Consider the following 21521-nt stretch of genomic DNA (forward strand, 5'->3'; position numbering starts at 1 on the left):
ACTTATACACGTATTGTGCGACACTGTTGGTGAAATTAAAGCGCAGTGTTTGATTACTATTTCTGACTCATACTAGTAATGTGCGACTCTGAAGGTGGTACATTTTTGTACAAATTGTGGTATTTGCTGCACCCCACTTCATTCATGTTTGTGGATAGATATGGAGGAGAATGAACAATTGAGGGGAGAGCAGGAAGCACATACTAGTGTTGCAGGTGCTGCCACCAGTCATGACGATACAAGTCCGTTAGGGTCATCTACTAAGGCAGATGCCCAAGGGAACAGAGGGCTTAAGTCAGGACATGTAAAAAATAGTTTAATTTTACATTGCTAAAGAAAAGAAAAGAAAAGAAAAAAAAAACATCAAAAGGAATGTTAGCTGCAAAGGGAATAAGACAAACTGTGCATTCAGAATAAGAACCATCAGGCATTCTTGAGGAACATTTAGAGATGTCCTGATCAGCTATGTGTGAGTGACATTTCTCACACTGTCCCCATAGAGAAGCCTCTATCACCTCCTACCATTTCTGAACCATCTGCATATGTGGGGAGCAGTACAAGTAAAGATGGTGATGAGGAGGACAGAATATAAATTGAGGATTCGTGTGTGGCAGTGGAACAGGATGAGGGGATGTGTATACTACTACTATCGGACACTGTTGATGATAATGATGATGATATGGTTGTTGCTGTTTGTGTAAGTCAGCCATCTTTGGTTGCAGTTGCTGACCGTCAGAAAAAGAAAGCCATTGAGATGCCTGGGCATAAAACCAAAAATGCCACATCTTGGGTGTGGGATTATTTTTACCCCAAAATTGTGAAAGCATCTGCTCCATGTGTGATGCCAAAGTTAGCAGAGGTAGGAACATTAGTCATCTAGGCACTGCCTTCATGTTACGTAATTTGCGGCAAAGACATGAAATTTATTGTACTAGATTATAATTTTATTAACACCTCATCTTCAACATCCTCAGAGTCATTACTTAGTGCAGCGAGCCCGCAGTGTGGCGAGCACAGGGAGCCCGCAAGGGGATTCTTAGTTCTTGCCCCGCTGCAGCCATTCTGGCAGACGGGATGCCGCTGTCGGGATACAGGCAACCGGCATTCCCTCCCGCCGGGATTACATATGTATTCAGTTTAGATCTACCCATTAGCTTATGGCACTGAGGAATACACTGGCGCTAAATAAACATAGGCGCTTTTAAACAGATTTACATCAATATTACAAAAACGCAGAATGCATTATTTAATTTACAAGAATACTATAGCATTACTCACCAGTACAGGAAATGCTTCTGTTACAGAACCATTCTCTAGCAAAGATGTAAATTTGTAAAACTCGTTGCTTCTGTAAGCTTTCTGCTTCACTAGCTGAACGGCATGGAGAACAAACTTGGAAGCCACATCAGAAGAACGGGAGGTCACTGTAACCTCTGGAAAAATAGAAAACAATAGTCATGAGGTCAAGCTTGTGTGATTGCATAATGAAATGGCAGCATAAATACTCACAGAGAGAGAGACTGATTCCTACTGTACATGGTATTTTGCCAATACAAAATACAATACAAATCTGCAATTAACATCTTACCGGCCCATGAAGCCCCTTGGGGAACTTCAATAAAATGACGATGTATCTGTCCGGGTTTGAAATGCACATCTTTACGCTCCATTTCCAGCAATGCAGAATCACTGAGCCTAACAAAAAAAAAAAAACCACCACACAGCAAATTACGGCAATTGGCAGAGTATTATATTTTTACAGAACAAAAAATAGAAAAGAACATATTTTGCTATATAAGATATTGGCTAGGGAAAGTCCTACAGACCACACATAAGGTTAAAACGAAGTGCTTCAGAGTTCCTTTTTGGCATAAACAGTCTATTTTTAAACATGTTCCAATAGAGGAATAGTTGTCCTTTAGATACATGAGATTTATAGTATGACAATGCCTACAGTGGCTGTGCAGTTTCCATTATGTACTGCGGTCTGCGAAAAGTGGAAGATACACATGTAGTATTGAAAAAATATGACAGCAGATTTACTCTTCATACTTTATGCATATTAATAATGTCGGGGTGGTGTGTGGGTGTGTGTGTGTGTGTGTGTGTGTGTGTGTGTGTGTGTGTGTGTGTGTGTGTGTGTGTGTAAAAGAAAAGAAAGAAGCTTGTTTATGCAGGATTTTAAATGGATCAATGTTGGGTTTTCTGCCTTGATAATATGATAGTGTTATAAGACAAAAAGGTCAAGAGTCACACAAAACAATGTACACAAATTTGTTGGTATCCTTCAACGAAAATGAAAAAAATCTAAAAAAAAGATTTTTTTTTTTCTCTGAAACTCCTTTAAAAAGTCAAAACTAATTGCCATCCATCATTGTTTATTCCACATTAATAGAAATCAGACTTTGCATTTCATTGATTCAACAGAATATTTAAGATAAAACAAATAAAAAGACATGGACTAAAAAAGGAGATTTATGGTAGACTTATTGTTAAATCTCTTTCTGCGAGGTACACTGGATTCCACAGGGAATAACATCGGGGGTGTAGAGTTGGATCTTGATCCGAGGCACCAACAGGCTAAAGCTTTGACTGTTCCCAGGATGCACTGCACCGCCTCTTTTATATCCCCGCCTCCAGGCATTGAAGCTCAGTTTTGTTAACCAGTCCAATGCAGTAGCAGGTAAGAGACGGTAGATGTTAGTCACATAGAACCACATTCTCACGACAGGAGAAGGGACTAGCGGCTAATGCCACACAAACCCAAAGAAGCCAAGTGCGTCAGGGTGGGCGCCCTATGGAATCCAGTGTACCTCGCAGAAAGAGATTTGACAATGGTAAGTCTACCATAAATCTCCTTTTCTGCAGCGGGGTACACTGGTATTCCACAGGGAATAACATCGGGGATGTCCTAAAGCAGTTCCTCATGGGAGGGGACGCACTGTAGCGGGCACAAGAACCCGAGGTCCAAAAGGAAGCATCCTGGGTGGTGGAAGTATCAAAGGCATAGAATCTAATGAACGTGTTCACTGAGGACCACATTGCCGCCTTGCACAATTGTTCTGCAGACGTGCCACGGTGGGCCGCCCAAGAAGGTCCAACCGACCGAGTAGAATGGGCCTTGATAGCAGCAGGAACTGGGAGCCCAGTCTGCGCATAAGCCAAAAAGTACAAAAAGGGAATCTGAGCTCCTGATGGAGGCAGTCCTCTCCACAAAAACACAGAGAGCCCGTACCACATCCATTGATTTTTCTTTGGAAGATAGACCAGAAGAGGTGTTTGCCAGAACCACAATCTACTGGAAAGGTGAAAAGAGGATACCACCTTAGGCAAATAACCAGGGCGAGTTCAAAGGGTGGACGACAGGACAAAGCGCCTAAGTCCGACACCTTCCTTGCAGAGGCAATAGCCAACAGAAATACGACCTTAAGCGTAAGGTATTTAAGATCCACAGAATCAAGAGGTTCAAATGGAGACTCTTGCAGGGCATTCAAGACTACAGACAGATCCCATGGAGCCACAGGAGGGACATAGGGAGGCTGAATCTGTAGAACACCCAGAGTGAAAGCGTGAACATCAGGAATTTTTCTCTGAAACCACACAGACAAGGCAGATATATGAACCTTGAGGAAGGCCAGACGAAGGCCCAAGTCTAGGCCTTGTTGAAGAAAAGCCAACAGTCTGGAAGTTTTGAAAGTATAAGTATCATAATTCTTAGCTGCACACCAGGTGAAGTAAGAATTCCAGACCTTGTAATAAATCCGAGCCGAAGCTGGTTTATGGGTTTTCAACATAGTTTGAATGACCGCCTCAGAAAATCCTTTGGCCCTCAGAACTGAAACTTCAAGAACCACGCCGTCAAAGCCAGTCGGGCCAGATCCTGGTAGACACAAGGGCCCTGAACGAGGAGGTCTGGGCGTTGCAGAAGTAGAAAAGGACGCTCTATCAAGAGACCCTGCAAGTCTGAGAACCAACCACGCCGGAGAGATTAGAAGTAGTATTACTCCTTCTTCCTTGAACTTCCTTATTACCCTGGGCAGGAGTGACATCGGAAGGAATACATACCGCAGCCGAAAGTTCCATGGAATTGCCAGTGCGTCCAGAAACGCTGCTTGAGGATCCCTTGTCCTTGCTACAAAGACCGGAACCTTGTGATTGTGTCGAGACGCCATCAGGTCTACATCTGGTAGGCCCCACTTGCCCACTAGGAGTTGAAAGACTTCTGGATGAAGGCTCCACTCTCCGGCGTGAACGTCCTGACGACTTCAAGAGCCACGCCGTCAAAGCCAGTCTGGCCAGGTCTGGGTAGAAACAAGGGCCCTGAATGAGGAGGTCTGGGCGTTGAGGAAGTAGAAGAGGACGCTCTATCGAGAGACCCTGCAGGTCTGAGAACCAATGCCGTCTGGGCCACGCTGGAGCAACTAAAAGTAGTATTCCTCCTTCTTGCTTGAACTTCCGTATTACCCTGGGCAGGAGTGACACTGGAGGGAACACGTATGGCAGCCGAAAGTTCCATCGAATTGCCAGTGCGTCCATTAACTCTGCTTGAGGATCCCTTGTCCTTGCTCCGAAGACCGGAACCTTGTGATTGTGTCGAGATGCCATCAGGTCTACATCTGGTAGACCCCACTTGTCCACTAGGAGTTGAAAGACTTTGGGATGAAGATTCCACTCTCCGGTGTGCAAGTCCTTACAACTGAGGAAGTCCGCTTCCCAGTTGAGGACTCCCGGAATGAACCCTGCCGATATGGCTGGCAGATGACGTTCCGCCCATTGGAGGATTTTTGACACTTCCATCATTGCCATGCGGCTTCGAATGCGGCCTTGATGATTTATGTATGCTACCGTGGTGGCGTTGTCCGACTGTACTTGAACAGGCCTGTTCTGTACCAGAGGCAGGGCCAGTGTCAATGCACTGAACACTGCCCGCAATTCTAGAATGTTAATCGGGAGGAGAGATTCCTCCCTGGTCCACCGACCCTGGAGAGAGTGTTGCTCCAACACCGCGCCCCAACCTCGCAGACTTGCGTCCATTGTCAGGAGGACCAAGTTGGAGATCTAGAAGGGACTGCCCCAGCTCAACTGTTGGTCCTGTAGCCACCAGCTCAGTGACAGACGAACCTCCAGAGTCAAGGAGATCATTTGAGAGCTGATCCGATGAGGCAGGCTGTCCCATTTGGTAAGGATTAACCTCTGCAGAGGGCGGGAATGAAATTGAGCATACTCTACCATGTCGAAAGCAGACACCATGAGGCCTAGTACTTGCATCGCCGAGTGTATCGACAATCTCTGGCGAGAGAGGAAGCATCTGATCTTTTCCTGAAGTTTCAGGACCTTCTCCAGAGACAGAAACAGTCTTTGGCTGTGTGTGTCCAGCAGCGCCCCCAGGTGCACCATGCTCCGAGCAGGGACCAGCGAGGACTTCTTCCAATTGATGAGCCACCCGTGGGCTTGTAGGAATTAGACAGACATCTCCAGTTGACTGAGGAGGACATCTTGGGAGTTTGCTAGAATCAGCAAGTCGTTCAGATATGGCAGGATCCTGATTCCCTGACCACGGAGGAAAGCCGTCATCACGGCCATGACCTTGGTGAAAATCCGAGGTGTCGTGGCCAGTCCAAATCGCAGAGCCTGGAACTGAAAATTAAGGTTGCTAACAGCAAACCGCAGATACTGCTGATGCGAAATGGCAATAGGTATGTGCAGGTAAGCATCCTGTATGTCCAGGGATACCATATAGTCCTCGGGTTCCATGGCCAGCACAATAGAGTGCAGAGTTTCCATACGGAATATGGACACTCTTACAAACTTGTTCAATGATTTGAGGTTGAGGATAGGCCGGAAAGACCCATGCGGTTCCGGAACTAGAAACAGGGTTGAATAGTATCCACTGCCTCTCTGGGACAGCGGTATCGGCACTACCACTCCTGTTTCCAGGAGTGATTGTACAACCAGGTGTAGCGCTTGTGCTTTCAACGGATCTGAGGGGATAACCGTTGAACAGAACTGGCGAGGGGAACATCGCTTGAAAGAGACTGCGTACCCGTGAGAGACAACTTCCCGCACCCAGGCGTCTGCAGTGGTCTGTAACCGGGCCTGGGCGAATTGCAGGAGTTGGCCTCCCATCCTAGGGTCCCCTAGGGGGAGGCCCGCCCCCATCATGCAGAAGGCTGGTCTTGTTTGGAAGCAGGCTGACGGGCGGCCCAGGATTGTTTAGATTTGGGCTTAGTGGTTTTGGAAGTACGAGCCTGTCTCGGGTACGCCTGACTTTTTGCTTTACTTGGAGGTAGAAAGGAACGAAAAGTGATACTCTTAGCCTTCTGAGCAGAAGGATTAGTACTTGGGAGAAATGCAGTCGTGGCCGTCGCCAAGTCAGTCACAATCTTATTTCGATCCTCCCCAAACAGGATGTTATCCTTAAAAGGGTCTTTTTAGAGTCCAGGTCCACTTTCCAGGACCGCAACCACAGAATCCGGTGGACCAGGATAGACTTAGTAGACGCCTTGGCCACCATACCCCTGCTTCAGAGGCCACCTCCTGAATATAGTGAGAGGCTGTGGTAATATACGACAGATATTGTCTGGCAGTGTCAGAAAAATCCTGGAGGTAGCTCATACTCCATTGCCTGAACCCATGCTTCAATTCCTTTTGCCGCCCAAGAGGCAGCCATAGTGTGTCTATGTTCAGCACCGGTAAGAGTGTAAATAGACTTCAGGCATCCCTACACACGCTCATCTGTCGGTTCCTTCAGTGAGGTGACAGGCAGAGTAGATGACACCACAAGACGGGCGACATGAGCGTCCACCGGCGGTGGAGTTTACCACTTGTTACTTAACTCCGCAGGGATAGGATAACGAGCTAGCATCTTTTTAGACCGGGAAAACTTCTTTCCTGGAGATGATCAGGATTCCTGACGTATGTCAATTAAAATGTCAGAATGTGGTAAAACTACTTTAGCAACCTTCTGACGTTTAAACTCATCAGGTTTCTTAGATGTCATCATCAATTTGGAGAATCAGCTTGATAGCCTCCACAAGGTCAGGAACATCAACCTGGGTTGCAGATTCATCATCAGAAGCAACTGTATCAGTATCGGACGGATCAGTATATTCCCCATCTTCATCGGAAGAATTATCCGAAATATTAGTGGATTGTGAGGAAGAAATGGCTCGCTTAGAGCACACCTTGGCCCCAGAGGGACGTGGGGTGGACTTTTGTCTAACCAAAGTCTGATTTAATTGCTATAACTGGGTAGACAAAGTATCCGCCCATGGCGGATTAACTACAGGGACAATATGTGGCTGTAATAGCACAGGAGGCCCCACAGGGGGCATGAGACGTGTTACAAGCGTAGTCAGCATATTTGAAAAAGCTGCCCAAGGTGGGTCCCGATTGACCACAGGTGCCACAGATGGACTGGGAGATATATGACCCCCAGCACTTGAACCAGCAGCTAACACTCCCTCACTGGTAAATTCGTGACGACAGCAGACATCAGCAGACATGTAGCAGACATCATGTGAGATATAGCATTAAGACGTAATAATATACAATATAACGTACAATATAGCCAGACAAAAACAAACAAACAAAAATTATCCCGTGTTTTGTTACAGTAAATAAAGAGCACAAACAGAGGATTTAAGTGGTGTGGGGTGACTGAAAAACACAGTGAGAAATACAAACAGTATACCCTGTGTAGCACTATATATTATACGAGACCCTGACGCACCTAGTTCCCCAGGGTACAGAATATAGTAATAGCAAATGTGTGATACACAAGAGTGGAATCCACACAGCAGCTACAGCCACACTCACAGGTACAATGCAGGAATTATCACATATAAACAATAAAACTGCACTGGACTTGTAATTACATATAGGTATGTATGTATACAGATTTAACAATGCACAGTAAACACTGGATGTATATCACAGAATACTTGTACTAAATATTCAGATAGCAGTACACTTGTTCTTAACTAACACTGTCTAAAATGACATGCAGAATACTTAAGTGTCTGTAAATGCACAGCGCTGATTATAAAGGTGGACTTATAGAAACAGTGCCCAGCAGTCCCGGAGATCAGCCCAGCTATGTAATGGCGCCAAAACCTCGAGAGAGAGAGAGAGAGAGAGAGAGAGAGAGAGAGAGAGAGAGAGAGAGAGAGAGAGAGAGAGAGAGAGAGAGAGAGAGAGAGAGAGAGAGAGAGAGAGAGAGAAATATGTAGCTCCAGGGCGGGAACACCAGCAGTAGATGGCGGCCGGAGCTGGGGGAGGGGCTAGAGGTCAGCGCCTTATCCCCTCTGCTGGACTTCACCACTGGGTACTTTGGAGGCTTTTGCAAACGGATTTCAATAAATCTGACCTGTGCTCCTTGCCCTGGTGGATATAGTGGGGTCCCTGTGGCGTGGTCAGTCTCCTGGGACCGCAACCGGTTCGCGATTTACCTTACCTCCCCCCTTTAGTGCGGCCACGCGATCCTGGTGAATGGCAGCGGTGGTGTGCCTGAAAAACCTGTGCGTCTCCGCTGCAAGTACCCGGGAACCAGGCCGCGGGAGTATGCAGCGCCGCTGAGGGAGGTGATGGAGCCGCAGCACAGCATGTCATAAAGACATAGAAAGTGCTGCGGCCCTTGAAGTCTTCTAAAACGCTCTTTTCATGGTTGCCTAGCACAGCCCCATCTGTTAGTAACATGAACTGCAGGCACCAACTTACAAACTAAGCTCCAGTGCCTGGAGGCGGGGCTATAGAGGAGGCTGTGCAGTTCATCCTGGGAACAGTCAAAGCTTTAGCCTGTTGGTGCCTCTGATCAAGATCCAACCCCGATGTTATTCCCTGTGGAATAGCAGTGTACCCCACTGCAGAAAGATGGGCCCTTAACATATTTTGTTGCACAATCTTTAGAGGCAATCACTGCAATCAAATTATTTCTGGAGATCTCAATGAGACATCTATTTTGGTCAACAGGAACACTCTTCCTTAGCAAACTGCTGCCGCTGCCTCAGGTTTGGTGGGTGCCTTCTCCAGACTGTATGATTCTGCTCTTTCCATATACTGTACGTTCAGTACGATTAAGAGCAGAGCTCATATGAGCCAACTTCTGAATAATCCAATGTTTTGTTCTTGACCCACGACATACAACTGAGACAAAAGCTTTCTGGCTCTGAGAAGTATATTTTGCTCCAAAATGCCTTTGATATTTCATTGTGCCATGCAGAAATTTAAGACACCCTGAGCCAGACGCAGCAAAGAAGCCTAAAAACATAACCAAGCCTTATCCATGTTTCACAGTAGGTATGGTGCTCTCTTCTTTGAATGCTTAATTTTTTTCCCCATCTGTGTATATAGAGATGAAAGTATTGACTCATCTGTCCAAAGAACATTCTACCAGAAGCATTGTGGCTTGAACCCACTGTTGTTCAAAAAGCGTTAGATTGAGCTTGCAGTTAAGCTTGTATCTCTTTGGAAGTTTTCCTTGGCTCTTTTTCAACCATTCCCACGATCTTTCTGTTTAATGCGGGGTTGAATTTTTGCAGCAGCATACAGGGAGGTTAGCCACAGTGCCATGAACTTTAAACTTCTTAATATTTGCAGCATCAAGCTGCTTGGAGATGGTCTTCTAGCCTTTACCTTTAACATGGTTGTTTATAAAAAACAAATATGATCTCATCAGACAACTCTCTTCTCTGCTTTCTCTTGTCCACGTTCAGTGTGGTCACACAAAGATACCAAAGAGCAGAGAGTTCTTTTCCCCATCTAAATAAGCTGAATGATGAGATGCTAATTCAAGAAAGAAAGTAGTCTGAAATATCATTCTAATCCATTTATTATCTTTAGTAAGGGGTACCAACAAATCCGACTAGGGCATTTTAGAATATCTATGGAGAACACGTATTTATTTAACTTTTCAGTTTCTTTGTTTTACTCTGTGATATACTAAAGGAATACAGGTATACATGAGACAATAGATTTTAATTTCAGCACTTTTCAAGAAGAATGCAGCATTGTTTCAGCATACCAACATATGTGTCCACGTCTCCAAGTATATCTATCTTACTTGTATCATTTTAGCAGTTTGCCATTTATAAAAATTCTAGTTTATGTATTTATACACAGATATATATCTAGAGCTCATCATACAGATGTGTCCTCATACATCTAGGTGAATATTTACTATAGTGTGGGTTTACAAAAGTGGAGATGTTTCCCATAGAACCAATCAGAATTTATCTTGAAGAATCTGATAGATAAATGATAAGTAGAATCTGATAGGTTGCTTATTTTGTAAACCAGCACTTTAAGAAATATACCTCAGAGCCTCAATACGCCATGCAGTGGGAGATGCATGGTGCAAGTGAGCTGACAGGTCCTGTGGCGAAATTGCATCTTAGTAGAAACGCGGTGTACTAGGCTGTACCAGGAGACACTGCTAATTATTCAGCACAGTCTCCTGGTGCGTCCTAGTTGCATCACTTGGAAACTTAAATGCATTTTTCGCAAAGACACCTCATGCTAACAGTCTCACGGGACCATGGCATGCCAAGAGATACTGTTTGGAGTGACTGCTGCAAAGATGAGAATACATCTGTATATATTATACACACACACTGCGCTATTAGTGACAATATAGAAAATAAGAATTTACTAACCGATAATTCTATTTCTCGGAGTCCGTAGTGGATGCTGGGGTTCCTGAAAGGACCATGGGGAATAGCGGCTCCGCAGGAGACAGGGCACAAAAGTAAAGCTTTTACAGGTCAGGTGGTGTGTACTGGCTCCTCCCCCTATGACCCTCCTCCAGACTCCAGTTAGGTACTGTGCCCGGACGAGCGTACACAATAAGGGAGGATTTTGAATCCCGGGTAAGACTCATACCAGCCACACCAATCACACCGTACAACTTGTGATCTAAACCCAGTTAACAGTATGATAACAGAGGAGCCTCTGAAAGATGGCTTCCTAAACAATAACCCGAATTAGTTAACAATAACTATGTACAAGTATTGCAGATAATCCGCACTTGGGATGGGCGCCCAGCATCCACTACGGACTCCGAGAAATAGAATTATCGGTAAGTAAATTCTTATTTTCTCTATCGTCCTAAGTGGATGCTGGGGTTCCTGAAAGGACCATGGGGATTATACCAAAGCTCCCAAACGGGCGGGAGAGTGCGGATGACTCTGCAGCACCGAATGAGAGAACTCCAGGTCCTCCTTTGCCAGGGTATCAAATTTGTAAAAATTTACAAACGTGTTCTCCCCTGACCACGTAGCTGCTCGGCAGAGTTGTAATGCCGAGACCCCTCGGGCAGCCGCCCAAGATGAGCCCACCTTCCTTGCGGAATGGGCCTTAACAGATTTAGGCTGTGGCAGGCCTGCCACAGAATGTACAAGTTGAATTTTGTTACAAATCCAACGAGCAATCGACTGCTTAGAAGCAGGTGCACCCAACTTGTTGGGTGCATACAGTATAAACAGCGAGTCAGATTTTCTGACTCCAGCCGTCCTTTAAATGTATATTTTTAAGGCTCTGACAACGTCCAACAACTTGGAGTCCTTCAAGTCGTCTGTAGCCGCAGGCACTACAATAGGCTGGTTCAGGTGAAACGCTGATACCACCTTAGGGAGAAAATGCGGACGCGTCCGCAGCTCTGCCCTATGTCGAATGGAAAATTAAATAAGGGCTTTTATAAAACAAAGCCGCCAGTTCAGATACTCTCCCGGCCGAAGCCAGGGCCAGTAACATAGTCACTTTCCATGTGAGATATTTCAAATCCACATTCTTTAGTGGTTCAAACCAATTGGATTTGAGGAAATCTAAAACTACATTTAGATCCCACGGTGCCACCTTAGGCACCACAGGAGGCTGTATATGCAGTACTCCTTTGATAAAAATCTGGACCTCAGGGACTGAGGCCAATTCTTTTTGGAAGAATATTGATAGGGCCGAAATTTGAACCTTAATAGATCCCAATTTGAGACCCATAGACAATCCTGATTGCAGGAAATGTAGGAAAACGACTCAGTTGAAATTCCTCCATCGGAGCACTCCGCTGCTCGCACCACGCAACATATTTTCGCCAAATACGGCGATAATGCTTCGCGGTGACTTCCTTCCTTGCCTTTATCAAGGTAGGAATGACTTCTTCTGGAATGCCTTTTCCTTTTAGGATCTGGCATTCAACGCCATGCCGTCAAACGCAGCCGCGGTAAGTCTTGAAAAAGACAAGGACCCTGCTGAAGCAGGTCCCTTCTCAGAAGTAGAGGCCACGGATCGTCCGTGACCATCTCTTGAAGTTCCGGGTACCAAGTCCTTCTTGGCCAATCCGGATCCACTAGTCTTACTCCTCTTTGCCGTATAATCCTCAATACCTTTGGTATGAGAGGCAGAGGAGGAAACACATATACCGACTGGTACACCCAAGGTGTTACCAGCGCGTCCACAGCTATTGCCTGCGGATCTCTTGACCTGGCGCAATACCTGTCCAGTGTTTTGTTGAGGCGAGACGCCATCATGTCCACCATTGGTTTTACCCAACAGTTTAATAGCATGTGGGAAACTTCTGGATGAAGTCCCCACTCTCCCGGGTGAAGGTCGTGTCTGCTGAGGAAGTCTGCTTCCCAGTTGTCCACGCCCGGGATGAATACTGCTGACCGTGCTATCACGTGATTCTCCGCCCAGCGAAGGATCCTGGCAGCTTCTGCCATTGCCCTCCTGCTTCTTGTGCCGCCCTGTCTGTTTACATGGGCGACTGCCGTGATGTTGTCCGACTGGATCAACACCGGTCTTCCTTGAAGCAGAGGTTCCACCTGGCTTAGAGCATTGTAGATTGCTCTTAGTTCCAGAATGCTTATGTGAAGAGACTTTTTCAAGCTCGACCACACTCCCTGGAAATTTCTTCCCTGTGTGACTGTTCCCCAGCCTCTCAGGCTGGCATCCGTGGTCACCAGGATCCGATCCTGCATGCCGAATCTGCGGCCCTCCATAGATGAGCCTCCTGCAACCACCACAGAAGGGATACCCTTGTCCTCGGCGACAGGGTTATCCGCAGGTGCATCTGAAGATGCGACCCTGACCATTTGTCCAACAGATCCCTTTGCATGGAATCTGCCGAAAGGGATTGCTTCGTAAGAAGCTACCATTTTTTCCCAGGACTCTTGTGCATTGATGTACAGACACCTTTCCTGGTTTTAGGAGGTTCCTGACCCGGTCAGATAACTCCTTGGCTTTTTCTTCGGGAAGAAAAACCTTTTTCTGAACTGTGTCCAGAATCATCCCCAGGAACAGCAGACGAGTTGTTGGCATTAATTGGGATTTTGGAATATTCAGAATCCATCCGTGCTGCTTTAGCACCTCTTGAGATAGTGCTAAACCCATCTCTAGCTGTTCTCTGGACTTTGCCCTTATTAGGAGATCGTCCAAGTATGGGATAATTAATACGCCTTTTCTTCGAAGAAGAAATATTATCTCGGCCATTACCTTTGTAAAGACCCGAGGTGCCGTGGACAAACCAAACGGCAGCGTCTGAAACTGATAGTGACAGTTTTGTACAACGAACCTGAGGTACCCCTGGTGTGAGGGGTAATTGGAACGTGGAGATACGCATCCTTGATGTCCAAGGATACCATAAAGTCCCCTTCTTCCAGGTTCGCTATCACTGCTCTGAGTGACTCCATCTTGAACTTGAACTTCTTTATGTACAGGTTCAAGGACTTCAGATTTAGAATAGGCCTTACCGAGCCATCCGGCTTCGGTACCACACAAAGAGTGGAATAATACCCCTTCCCTTGTTGTAGAAGAGGTACCTTGACTATCACCTGCTGAGAATACAGCTTGTGAATGGCTTCCAAAACCGTCTCCCTTTCTGAGGGGGACGTTGGTAAAGCAGACTTCAGGAAACGGCGAGGTGGCTCTGTCTCTAATTTCAACCTGTACCCTTGAGATATTATCTGCAGGATCCAGGGATTTACCTGCGAGTGAGCCCACTGCGCGCTGTAATTCTTGAGACGACCGCCTACCGCCCCCGAGTCCGCTTGCGAAGCCCCAGCGTCATGCTGAGGCTTTTGTAGAAGCCGGGGAGGGCTTCTGTTCCTGGGAAGGAGCTGCCTGTTGCTGTCTCTTCCCTCGTCCTCTGCCTCGTGGCAGATCTGAATAGCCCTTTGCTCTCTTATTTTTAAAGGAACGAAAGGGCTGCGGTGGAAAGGTCGGTGCCTTTTTCTGTTGGGGAGTGACTTGAGGTAGAAAGGTGGATTTCCCGGCCGTAGCCGTGGCCACCAAATCCGATAGACCGACCCCAAATAACTCCTCTACGCATCGCCTGTCCACTGTCGTGTCCATAAAGCTCTTCTGGCCGAAATGGACATAGCACTTACCCGTGATGCCAGTGTGCAGATATCTCTCTGTGCATCACGCATATAAAGAAATGCATCCTTTATTTGTTCTAACGACAGTAAAATATTGTCCCTGTCCAGGGTATCAATATTTTCGATCAGGGACTCTGACCAAACTACCCCAGCACTGCACATCCAGGCAGTCGCAATAGCTGGTCGTAGTATAACACCTGCATGTGTGTATATACCTTTTTGGATATTTTCCATCTATCTGATGGATCTTTAAGTGCGGCCGTCTCAGGAGAGGGTAACGCCACTTGTTTTGATAAGCGTGTTAGCGCTTTGTCCACCCTAGGAGGTGTTTCCCAGCGCTCCCTAACCTCTGGCGGGAAAGGGTATAAAGCCAATAACTTCTTTGAAATTAGCAGTTTTTTATCGGGGCACCCCACGCTTCATCACACACGTCATTTAATTCTTCTGATTCGGTAAAAACTACTGGTAGTTTTTTCACATCCCACATAATACCCTGTTTAGTGGTACCTGTAGTATCAGCTAAATGTAACATCTCCTTTATTGCCAAAATCATATAACGTGTGGCCCTACTGGAAAATACGGTTGATTCGTCACCTTCACCACCGGAATCAGTGCCTGTGTCTGGGTCTGTGTCGACCGACTGAGGCAAGGGGCGTTTTACAGCCCCTGACGGTGTTTGAGGCGCCTGGACAGGCACTAATTGAGTGTCCGGCCGCCTCATGTCGGCAAACGACTGCTTAAGCGAGTTGACGCTATCCCGTAATTCCACAAATAAAGGCATCCATTCTGGTGTCGACCCCCTAGGAGGTGACATCCTCATATTTGCCAATTGCTCCGCCTCCACACCAATAACGTCCTCATACATGTCGACACACACGTACCGACACACAGCAGACACACAGGGAATGCTCTATACGAAGACAGGACCCACTAGCCCTTTGGGGAGACAGAGGGAGAGTCTGCCAGCACACACCAAAAAGCGCTATATATGACAGGGATAGCCTTATGATTAAGTGCTCCCTTATAGCTGCTTTTATATTAATATATTGCCATTTATTTTGCCCCCCCTCTCTGTTATACCCTGTTTCTGTAGTGCAGTGCAGGGGAGAGACCTGGGAGCCTTCCTGACCAGCGGAGCTGTGACAGAAAATGGCGCCGTGTGCTGAGGAGATAGGCCCCGCCCCTTTTTCGGCGGGCTCGTCTCCCGCTATTTAGTACATTTAGGCAGGGGTAAATATCTCCATATAGCCTCTGGGGCTATATGTGAGGTATTTTTAGCCTTTTTAAAGGTCTTCATTTGCCTCCCAGGGCGCCCCCCCCCCCAGCGCCCTGCACCCTCAGTGACTGCCGTGTGAAGTGTGCTGAGAGGAAAATGGCGCACAGCTGCAGTGCTGTGCGCTACCTTAAGAAGACTGCAGGAGTCTTCAGCCGCCGATTCTGGACCTCTTCTTGCTTCAGCATCTGTGAGGGGGCCGGCGGCGTGGCTCCGGTGACCATCCAGGCTGTACCTGTGATCGTCCCTCTGGAGCTTCATGTCCAGTAGCCAAGAAGCCAATCCATCCTGCACGCAGGTGAGTTCACTTCTTCTCCCCTCTGTCCCTCGTTGCAGTGATCCTGTTGCCAGCAGGAATCACTGTAAAATAAAAAACCTAAGCTAAACTCTCTAAGCAGCTCTTTATGAGAGCCACCTAGAATTGCACCCTTCTCGGCCGGGCACAAAAATCTAACTGGAGTCTGGAGGAGGGTCATAGGGGGAGGAGCCAGTACACACCACCTGACCTGTAAAAGCTTTACTTTTGTGCCCTGTCTCCTGCGGAGCCGCTATTCCCCATGGTCCTTTCAGGAACCCCAGCATCCACTTAGGACGATAGAGAAAAACGTAGTCCTTTGCATCCCCACCCAAGTAACAGTTTATCTAAAGACGTTCCTACTTTGCCCAGCCACCAGTAAAAGGTTATTGTGCATAAACAGTGTTGTAATGTAATCCATAATGTTTCAAAGCGTACTACAGATATGATTCAATACAAATTCTCATTGGACTCTGGATTTCAAAATGGTAAACCAAGCTCATTACATAGATGTGTGGTTAAGCGGACGTTAACATGGTTTGCCTTCAAGCTGCTGTAATGATTGTCACAAATATATTCATTATTAAAACAAGCTTGAAAGGAAAAGAAACAGCTGTAACAAATATATCAAATTGCAAGAAATATACATATGAATATACAATTGTCACCCACCTTAATGGAATAATAACGGTTACAGGAACTCTGAATAATGGACCAGAATTAGGAGCAGATACATCATATCCACAAATCTGAAAAAAACATCAACAATAGTATCTTAACATTAATAACAAAAGATTTAAAAATTCAAGAACACATATTACCCATCATTATATTCTAATCAGCACTGTATAGTTTGTAAGAAGTACCTAGATGTCACATATACTGTAGATAAAAACAAAATACAAATAGGAAAAGATGGCCCCTGCTTGATAAAGAGTAAAACCGAGCACTCAAGACATAAGGTGTGGGCTGGAGATAAGCAGCATGATATTATACTGTAATACATATCAACGACTGGTTGAAGACAGAGAAGCAGGGGGGCAATAGAAAGAGGACTTTTACACATGCATCAGGAGCCAATCCCCCCCCACCGCTAATAACCAGAGGAGTATGATAAAAAGGTACCAGAGTACGAGTTCAGCACTGCCTGGATCATAAAAGGAAAGTGTCACCAAGCCAAATAGAATGGCATATGTCATGAAAATTAACCAACTCCAAATGACAGCCCCTTAAAACTGGACTGTTACGGTGCCTTGAGTACTGAGTTGGGAACAACTGGGATAAGGCATTTTGAAATCCCCCCCCCCCACCCCCCCAACACAAACCATGAAACACAATATAGGTTAATATGCCTTATTAAGAAGTCATCCCTTCACAAACTAGCTTTTCTACATACACAAGGCTGTGAAAAAATAATCTTGTTTATGATAACTGCAAAAATGTATACAGCTATGTGACATGGCCTACCTCTGTATAATGCACCCCTTCACGCAGACCACGAGGATCCACACGGACATTTATATGCCTACACTGGTTCATCAGCTCCAAGTGACTGGGATACTGAACCCAGGATGCAGTTGAGGTGAGTGCCAAGTGAAGTTGGAGGGAGATTCGTTCAGAGTTATCTGTGGGAAAGCAAACCCATCACTTATAAAAATTAAAAAAAAAAGACATTAAACTGGGCAATTATTGTAAGAGAATACATTTGTTTAGAGAGACAAAAAATAATATATATATCTCTCTCTCTCTCTCTCTCTCTAACTCTATCTCTATATACACATATATACACAGGTTGAGTATCCCTTATCCAAAATGCTTGGGACCAGAGGTATTTTGAATATGGGATTTTTCCGTATTTTGGAATAATTGCATACCATAGTGAGATATCAAGGTGATGGGACCCAAGTCTAAGCACAGAATGCATTTATGTTACATTTACACCTTACACACACAGCCTGAAGGTCATTTTAGCCAATATTTTTAATAACTTTGTGCATTAAACAAAGTGTGTCTACATTCACACAATTCATTTATGTTTCATATACACCTTATACACACAGCCTTAAGGTCATTTAATATAATATTTTTAATAACTTTGTGTATTAAACAAAGTTTGTGTACATTGAGCTATATATATATATATATATATATATATATATATATATATATATATATGTCAGCGACCAATGGTGTTTCTAAAAATGACTATCTTGATAGGAAAGCTATATTCTAAATGCTGTTGTAAAACAAATTTATAAAAGGAGGCAGGGCCATTTTCAGATAAAAAGTATAACACCAATTTTTATTCTAAAAATACATAAAGCTGTTTAAAACTAAAAAACATATGGAGATCCAAAAATATGAGGAAAGGTAAAGTGCATAAATAATTCCAATACAAAAAACCCCCCACAAGACTAAAATATAAATTAAGACGCCAATATATCAATTAGAATAAGAGACTTCAAGCTTATCTTAATATGGAGAGTCAATGAGGTACACCCAACGCGTTTAGTCTATCTGATGATATTTTAGTCTTATTTTTTCTTTTTTTAAGTATTGGAATTATTTATGCCCTTTACCTTTCCGCATATTTCTTTGGATCTCCATATGTTTTTTAGTTTTAAAAAGCTTTATGTATTTCTAGAAAAAAATGGTTGTTATACTTTTTATCTGAAAATGACCCTGCCTCCTGTTATCAATTTGTTTTACAACAGCATTTAGAATATAGCCTTCCTTCGCCCATCTATATTTTACCTAAGCAGCATCTTACCCATGCTGAGTATTTAGTGGCTAGCTGACATTAAAGGAGTGTTTTATCTGTCAACAGTGACTCCTTATATTGTGTTTTTATTAACGCACGTGGCGCCATACCATACTACTATTGCATATTATATATATATATATATATATATATATATATATATATATATATATATATATAATATGCAATAGTAGTATGGTATGTATACTACTTGTATAATGTGTTAAATATATACGGTATATATATATATATATATATATATATATATACCGTATATATTTAACACATTATACAAGGAGTGCCTGTAAGATCTCTTAATGTGTCATCCCTTAAGTATGATTTCAGCTCACCTGTGTTTTCTGGAAACATTGGCTCAATGCCCACACCGTGGTCAGAGGGGGCAGCAACCTGAACTGGGTCCCTGAGGTAAATTCCACGACCACATCCAACTGTTACTGTAAAACCTATCTTACTTATTAACGATGCATCCTGCATGAGGTAGTCATAGGCTTTGTCAACCTAGAAAATTAATGAAATACATTAAAAACAAGTATGCCCCTTAATATAAAAACGGGACTTAAAACTTTTCATTAAAGTATTTTGTTCGTCAGAAATGGTTACTAAATTATTTTACATTATGCAAATAATTTTCCAGCTGCACCTCTTCTAAGAGAATGGCACCAAGATTAGTAAACAAAACCTTATAGCTCAAGTAATTTTTGGAAAGAACAGAAAATAGGATTTTAATTACCAACCAGTAAATCCTTTTCTCGTAGTCCATAAGGTATACTAGGGACACTAAGTACGATGGGGTAAAGATGGGATCCAAAGGAGCCGGTGCACTTCAAACAGGGTGCGCTGGCTCCTCCCCTCTATGCCCTCCCTCACAGCTCAGTCTAGGAAAACTGTGCCCGAAGGATATGGACATACTTGAGAGGAGGAAACATGACGATACAACTAGTGGTGAGATTAACAAACCAGCACACAGCAGAACAAACAGACTAGAAACGGCTTGCGAAACCAGACACAGCAACAGCTGAAGGAAACATTCATACAAGAACAAAAACTTGCAGGAACAGTCGAAGCACAGAGGTAGGCACCCAGTATCCCTTTATGGACTATGAGAAAAGGATTTATCGGTATGTAATTAAAATCCTATTTTTTCTATCATCCATAAAGGGATACTGGGGACGCTTCGTACGATGGGGACGTCCCAAAGCTCCCAGAACGGGGTGGGAACATGCTGAGACGCCTGCAGCACCGTATGTCCAAATTGGACATTCTCTGTAGCCAGGGTATTAAACCTGTAGAACTTGACAAACATGTTTGTTCCTGACCAGGTATCGTCCCTAGTTGTAAATCAGACACCACCGGCAGCCGCCCAGGAAGAAGACCTGGTAGAGTGGGCTTAAACAGACTGAGGAATAGGCAAGGCCGCCGAAGTGTAGGCCTGTTGAATAGTAAGCCTAATTCAACGGGCAATCGACTGCTTTGAAGCAGGACAACCCTTCTTGTGAGCATCATACAGCACAAAATAAGAATTTACTTACCGATAATTCTATTTCTCATAGTCCGTAGTGGATGCTGGGGACTCCGAAAGGACCATGGGGAATAGCGGCTCCGCATGAGACTGGGCACAAAAGTAAAAAGCTTTAGGACTACCTGGTGTGCACTGGCTCCTCCCCCTATGACCTTCCTCCAAGCCTCAGTTAGGATACTGTGCCCGGACGAGCGTACACAATAAGGAAGGATTTTGAATCCCGGGTAAGACTCTTACCAGCCACACCAATCACACCGTACAACTTGTGATCTGAACCCAGTTAACAGCATGATAACAGAAGGAGCCTCTGAAAAGATGGCTCACAACAACAATAACCCGATTTTTGTAACAATAACTATGTACAAGTAATGCAGACAATCCGCACTTGGGATGGGCCCCCAGCATCCACTACGGACTATGAGAAATAGAATTATCGGTAAGTAAATTCTTATTTTCTCTAACGTCCTAGTGGATGCTGGGGACTCCGAAAGGACCATGGGGATTATACCAAAGCTCCCAAACGGGCGGGAGAGTGCGGATGACTCTGCAGCACCGAATGAGAGAACTCCAGGTCCTCCTCAGCCAGGGTATCAAATTTGTAGAATTTAGCAAACGTGTTTGCCCCTGACCAAGTAGCTGCTCGGCAAAGTTGTAAAGCCGAGACCCCTCGGGCAGCCGCCCAAGATGAGCCCACCTTCCCTGTGGAATGGGCTTTTACAGATTTTGGCTGTGGCAGGCCTGCCACAGAATGTGCAAGCTGAATTGTACTACAAATCCAACGAGCAATAGTCTGCTTAGAAGCAGGAGCACCCAGCTTGTTGGGTGCATACAGGATAAACAGCGAGTCAGATTTTCTGACTCCAGCCGTCCTGGAAACATATTTTCAGGGCCCTGACTACGTCCAGTAACTTGGAATCCTCCAAGTCCCTAGTAGCCGCAGGCACCACAATAGGCTGGTTTAAGTGAAATGCTGAAACCACCTTAGGGAGAAATTGAGGACGAGTCCTCAATTCTGCCCTGTCCGTATGAAAAATTAGGTAAGGGCTTTTATAGGATAAAGCCGCCAATTCTGAAACACGCCTGGCTGAAGCCAGGGCTAACAGCATTACCGCTTTCCATGTGAGATATTTTAAGTCCACAGTGGTGAGTGGTTCAAACCAATGTGATTTTAGGAACCCCAAAACTACATTGAGATCCCAAGGTGCCACTGGAGGCACAAAAGGAGGCTGTATATGCAGTACTCCCTTGACAAACGTCTGAACTTCAGGAACAGAAGCTAGTTCTTT

The 21521-nt window shown here is 44.9% G+C and overlaps 1 protein-coding gene across 2 annotated transcripts in view; it reads right to left on the bottom strand.

Moving 5' to 3' along the window:
• The window catches only part of TPP2 (tripeptidyl peptidase 2), a 329315-nt gene that overhangs the window by 135820 nt on the left and 171974 nt on the right, over positions 1 to 21521 (bottom strand). For both annotated transcript variants that reach the window (XM_063953225.1, XM_063953224.1), the window contains exons 13-17: positions 19046 to 19214; positions 17402 to 17559; positions 16607 to 16683; positions 1589 to 1695; positions 1279 to 1433 (exon numbers count right to left, since the gene is read on the bottom strand). In XM_063953225.1, the coding sequence (XP_063809295.1) occupies positions 1279 to 1433; positions 1589 to 1695; positions 16607 to 16683; positions 17402 to 17559; positions 19046 to 19214 (666 nt within the window). The remainder of the gene's footprint in view (positions 1 to 1278; positions 1434 to 1588; positions 1696 to 16606; positions 16684 to 17401; positions 17560 to 19045; positions 19215 to 21521) is intronic.

Source organism: Pseudophryne corroboree, chromosome 2 (assembly GCF_028390025.1).
Source record: "Pseudophryne corroboree isolate aPseCor3 chromosome 2, aPseCor3.hap2, whole genome shotgun sequence".
Classification (NCBI taxonomy): domain Eukaryota; kingdom Metazoa; phylum Chordata; class Amphibia; order Anura; family Myobatrachidae; genus Pseudophryne; species Pseudophryne corroboree.